Here is a 6,000-nt window from a genome sequence, read left to right as displayed (position 1 = left end):
GCAAACGCACAGAACATATAGAGACTTAAACTTTTGTACTTCCCTCATTTCACTTCCCATTCAACCCATTTAATGCTCCAGACATGAAAGGGTTAAAAATCCAAGCTGCCGGCCGCCTGCTCCGTCCGCGGCCAGTCTCTTATTTTGAAGGCCGGAAGTAGATCGAGCTAACTAAACGAATTCCTACTTGACGGAGATTCACCCGGAAGTACTTGTGGTCAAAATGTAAACAGGGGTGGAAGATGGATCCCTTTATACTTTTGCTATTTTAGCAAGAATCCAATGCCATCCTTGGCATCAAAAGTGTTTTTTGGAGAAAATGGACATTAAAGATGAGAAAGACCGTTGGCTTCCATGTTAAGGGATCACTATTGTGTGCACGTGATTCCACCCGTGCCAGCACTTTTCAACGGACGGTACGTAGCCATTGCCAGCTTTACTGTATATACAGTAAATAGCGCGCCGTATATGCGGGATCTGCACACTAGATACCTTTTAATATTTCGCGAGTATTCGCGGGATCGGCTACAAATGAGTTAAATTCAAAGCTGAAGGGAGAAACAACATTGTTTTCTCAGTCTCTCCCTCTCTCTCTCTTTTAGAACTCGGTGCGTGACGGGGGGAACTGGACAAACACGGCACAGGATGTCCCCACATGACCTGGGCGACTTATCGCCCCACGCTCGCGCCACACACATCCATCTCAATCATCGGCCCCCTCTTCTCACAGGCTTGCGCTTTCAGAGAGCGAGACATTGAGAGAGAGAGAGAGAGAGAGAGAGAGAGAGAGAGAGAGAGAGAGAGAGAGAGACACCACAGAGTTTGGTGACCTGCCCAAAGGTTTTGGCTGTTAAAGACAGGAAGATATGGTGTGTGTGTGTGTGTGTGTGTGTGTGTGTGTGTGTGTGTGTGTGTGTGTGTGTGTGTGTGTGTGACACAGAGAGAGAGAGAGAGAGAGAGAGAGCCTCCTCGTATGCGAGTGTTTTTTGGAGGACATGCGGGGGAAGCCAGTCTGAGGCCTTCAAAACTGGAGAGCAGGAACGTGAGAGACAGAGAGAGGGTGAGATAGAGAAGGCGAGGGAGAGAAAGAGTGGGGGACAGAGAGAGAGAGAGAGAGAGAGAGACACACACAGAGGAGTGGGAGTGGCCACCTCTGGCAGCTCCACTGGGCTGGTTTGAATTAGGAACCCCCACTGGGATCCAAGCCTGCACTTCCTGTCAGCGCGGGAGGGAGGGGGGGCGAGCGGGGGGTTGGGGGGCAGGGAAGGACGGACGAGAGGGAGGGAGGGAGGGAGGGAGTGGAGGGGAGGCCAACGGCTCGCCGGCAGCTGCCCATCCGTTTGCTGGGACTCTCCCTACAATGAGGTCCAGATGCAACCAAAATCCCCGTGCCGCCTACTCGCTCCCTCGCTCCCTTCACTCCCTTCCTCTCTCTGACCTTGCGAGAGGGCTTTTTTCCCTGCTCCGAGCGTGTCCGGGCATGAAGCTATAAAAAGTGGGGCCGTGCGGCTGCCCGTGACCTGCACACGACCCTGGGAGGACAGGACACCCAGGGGTTAAAGAGACGCCGAGCCAATGGCTCCTCTCAGCGGAGGTATGAAAGATAGATAGAAGGACTGCACACTCTAATGTTCCACGAGCACCTCTAACAGAAAGACAGCATTTACATCCTCCTCTCAGAGGTGGGACAGAGAAGATCACCTCGTCCCACTGGCAGAGGGCGATTCTGTTCAGGTTCTTTTGTTTTTCTAATCCACAGCTGGCATGGTTATTAGATAACTTTAGACTTTTTGGCAACTTGTTTGCCCTGTGACCAGTTTTTAAGTAATGCCATCACACACATTAATATGAGAGTACAGGCACCACAAAGAAAAATGTTGTCCCATCAGAGAGAATAATACTGAAGATTCTTTGTTGAACTTGGCTTTTACAGAGGTGTCTATGGTGGCTGGGGCCTGCCGTAACAAAACACAGCCCCCTAGTGGCCAAAAGGGGAAGAGCACAGTGTGTTCTATCCTTGTTTTGTGGTATTTCTAACAACAAATATTGTTAGTTTGTGGGAGTTATAGGTGTTGTGGGAGATATAGGTGAGAGAGCAAGAGACATGTGTGTCTGGGGGGGTCTGCCAGAAAGAGACAGACCAGAGGGCAAGTGCGTGAGGGAATGAGCCTACCTTTGAATTTGACACCAGGATCATCATCATCTGAATCATCAGATCCTGAGTCAAACAGATCCTTAAATTCTTTCTTGTCCTCAGCCTTCTTCTGGATCTTCTTCTTCTTCGTAAGCTCAGGGAGCTCCAAGTCCTCCATCTTCACAGAGGACAAAGAAAGTTGACAGAAGTCAGCTAAAACAATGATTGCGTGAAAAATGCAAAAATTTGCTTAAAAAATATTCCACCAGCAAATTTTAACATAAATATGAACTTAAAGTATACCATGTTAGTTCTGTTGAGTGTACAAGATCAATTGATTGATCATTAAAATAAACATGCTCTGAAAATGCATGCGACACACCAATCTGACCACTTAACCTGACAGCCATTAACCCACCCTACAAACGTCCTCTAAAACAGTTTGCTGAAAAACGTAGTTCCGTTGCTATATCAGTGGTGCTCAAACATTTTCATGTCAAGGACCCCCCAAACTGTGTATTTGGCTGCTGACCACCATCTTAAAATATTTAGTTCCAGGGACCCGCAGAAGCAAAGATTTGAGTTAAAAATGTTGTCAAAAGTAATTCATGATTTGTGATCAGGGTTCCCACACATTTTTACCAATTAATTTCCAAAACATTTCCAGAATATTTAACCCAATTTCCAGGACTATATAACAATAATTCAGCTCAATAACAGGTCGCTTACTCCTATGTGCAATATGCCTAAAGACAGGTAGTGTATGCCAGTGGTTCTCAACCTTTTCAGGCTGTGAAACCCGAAATAATCATGTTTGGACCACCCCACCCTGACGAGCACAAAGAGAAGAGGAATTTTGTATAAACACGGTTCTATTGTGAAAATAGCTGATATACATGCTCACAACGCCTCACGTTGCGAGGCGTTGTGAGCATGTAGATCTGCTATTTTCACAATTTCTGCCTCTAATATTTGACAATTTGGCCCATGTTGTCATTTCAGAGGTATTAACAAAATCAATAACCAAACACAATGCATAGCTATTTTTGTCCAGGACCTTCCAGGACCCTTGACATTCCAAAACTTTTCCAGTACTAGAAAAGTATTTTTCTAATTTCAAAATATTTCCAGGAATTTCAAGACCGTGGAAACCCTGTGTGATACGCTATGAGCTTGTATAGCTGCTATTTTTTAATAGCCAAAGTATAAATGGCTAAAATCTAAAATGACACAGATGCCGGTTTTAATGGGTGAAGTGGGTGGGCTGTAATCCACAAAAAGGTTGGGAGCCACTAGGTCAGATAGTTAAAAGGTGGGGAAGCACCAGGTCAGATAGTTACCCTCTCTTTTCCAGAGATCTCCAGCTGGATCTCCTTCTCCCTCAGCTTCTTCCAGGTGGTGTAGTACCTGGTGAGAGGAGTCCCCTCCTCCCGGGTCTGCTTCTCCCAGGCCGCCTGACAACACAACACACAGCCGTCATCACAACCGTGTACGCCTGAAACACTTAACCCATTTAGAACAGGTACACATTATTGTGTATCATTATTGAATGCTTTAACTATTGAAAAATAGCAGATATACAAGCTCACAGCGCGGCACCGAGTGCCGCGCTGCGAGCTTGTAGATCTGCTATTTTTGAAAAATCGTGAAAAATGTAATTTTGAACCGCTTCTATAAGTGTCTTTTGAATCCTTCAATGTCAGCAATCTGGCCAGCCATCGTCAAAGAAGAAAAGGTCTGTCTTATCACTTCAACTGGAGCTCAGTTAGGCTGTTCCTGAGAGACTACTATGTCAGTGGTTCTCAAACTTTTTCATGTGAAGGACCCCCAAACTGATATGTATTTGACCATGGACCCCATCTCAAAATATCTAGTTCCAGGGACCACCCAGAAGCTAAATTTGAGTTAAAAACGTTCGCTTACATATACATACATACATATATTCAAAGATTTGCACACATTTTCACGACTTTTTCAAAAATAGCAGATCTACAAGCTCACAGCGCGGCACTCGGTGCCGCGCTGTGAGCTTGTATATCTGCTATTTTTCACTGGTTAAAGCGTTCAATAATTCTAGGCCTAAATTTTAATCAAACTAATCCATTTCATTGATTCGTTTTTCGTGACATCGTTTTATGACAAAAGTATAAAATAGGGATCAAGTGGTTAATCAGACTAATCCAGGGGTCTTCAAAGTTTTCCAGGCCAAGGACCCCTTGGCTGAGAGAGAGAAATGAAGCAGGGACCCCCACTACAAATTGGATTCATGCTAAATGTGTGTTTTCAGATATTTAACCACTTAAACCCTCAATACTTTGTAAACTTGACGGCACTTGGTCTGCTCTTTTTTCCCTGTACATCAAACCTCTTCACCGAAAATAGACCTGCAATTTTCGGTCCCCATCACACAAAGATTTGGTGGTCCCCTGCGGCCTCTCTAAGGACCCCCTATGGGTCCCGGACAAGACCCCTGGACTCAAAAAAATCAATTCGAGATTTTCATGCTTCAAGATTATATGAAAAATCCTAAAAGTAAGACAGTATCATTGTCAATACTAGACCGCCAGGTCAGGTATTGTGGCCTCCTGGCCAATGTAAAAAGGGTGCCATGTCTTCTTCGGCCTGTCGCGGCAATCGAACGCTGCATGCATGATTTGAGGCACCAGCAGAAATGTGTTTCTGCTGGTGGCGCTATAACAGGCCAATGTGAGAAGGGCAGCATTTTTTCCTTGACCTAATGGGAATGTGCGTTCACAGAAATGGCAAGCTGCATTCATGATTTGAGGCATTTTGTTCAAAACGGACCAATCTTGCAATATCGGACAGATACGTATAGATCACATGACTATAGAGATACTGTGTACTGATTTGCGTGATTTTTGTATCCAATCTGAAGGAAGAAAAATGCAGGGCAAAGGTTTTTCCTTGGCCTCCAGGGAGTGCGCATACAAAGTTTTACACTGATCGGTGGAGTTATAGGTAAAAACACAAATCGACCTGTTATAGCGCCACCATGAGGCTGATTTGAGAAATTTGAAGTGGCATTTGTTCCTCTGCCTAGTGGGAATGTGCGTGCAAGTTTCACGGAAATCGCACTCTGTGTTAATGATTTGAGGCATTTTGTTCAAAACGGAGCACTCAGGAAGGAATATAAAAATTCCGAAAGACCTGTTTTGTTTAATGACTTTTTCTTTTTTACAAAATCTGTAGGAGTACTGTCCAAAAATGCCACCTCCTGGTGGTGATATAACAGGTCCATGTGAAAGATTGGGGGAAGAGGTTCTGCTCTGGCACTCAGGGAGTGTGCGTGCACAGCTTCGCGGGAGTGCCAACGGTGCGAGACAGTAACTGTTCACTGACGGAAAGACGGACAGGGGCAAAAATACAGTCTCGGCCATACCTTTCGGCCTGGCGGAGACAATAACTAGAAAAGGGTGCTACTAGGAGCACACGTCCTCGCCAGGATCCTCTTGCCACAGGCGATAGACTTTTGAACTCTTTAGAGAATCCACCAAGAAGCCTTTTAGCAGAGCTTCTCCTTGATTCTAAGATGACTAGTTGTGTCTTTCCAACACATAACATCAATTGACCAGGAGACAGAGAAAGCGAGGGGTGGGAGGGAGAGACAGGGACGAGCCAGTTGGACGAGGGAGGAAAAGATAGAGTGAGGGTGTCTGAAAGCGGAGACTAGCGGATCCTCTCCAGCCTTCCCCTAAAGGTCTTTGTGGACGATATTGATTAAGCCCAATCGCATTATCTGACCGACAAATCCAATAGAGAGCGCAGACTGCGGCCTCCTTCGCCCGTTAGACTAACGCATTTACCGCAATTTGCCGTGCAGCTATTAGGTCGGGCGACGCCGCTCA

At 45.8% G+C, this 6,000-nt stretch overlaps 1 protein-coding gene across 1 annotated transcript in view; it reads right to left on the bottom strand.

Moving 5' to 3' along the window:
- Window positions 1-6,000, bottom strand: part of noc2l (NOC2-like nucleolar associated transcriptional repressor) — a gene marked incomplete at its 3' end in the record, with an annotated part of 28,647 nt that overhangs the window by 1,536 nt on the left and 21,111 nt on the right. The window contains exons 15-18 of the mRNA XM_080732661.1: window positions 3,475-3,588; window positions 2,174-2,312; window positions 1,902-1,978; window positions 1,439-1,532 (exon numbers count right to left, since the gene is read on the bottom strand). Of these exons, the coding sequence (XP_080588787.1) occupies window positions 1,439-1,532; window positions 1,902-1,978; window positions 2,174-2,312; window positions 3,475-3,588 (424 nt within the window). The remainder of the gene's footprint in view (window positions 1-1,438; window positions 1,533-1,901; window positions 1,979-2,173; window positions 2,313-3,474; window positions 3,589-6,000) is intronic.

Source organism: Nannobrachium achirus, assembly GCF_963921795.1.
Source record: "Nannobrachium achirus genome assembly, chromosome: 9".
In the NCBI taxonomy this organism is placed as follows: Eukaryota; Metazoa; Chordata; class Actinopteri; order Myctophiformes; family Myctophidae; genus Nannobrachium; species Nannobrachium achirus.
Note: the sequence above shows the minus strand (reverse complement) of the source record. Positions and strands in the feature narration are given on the sequence as shown.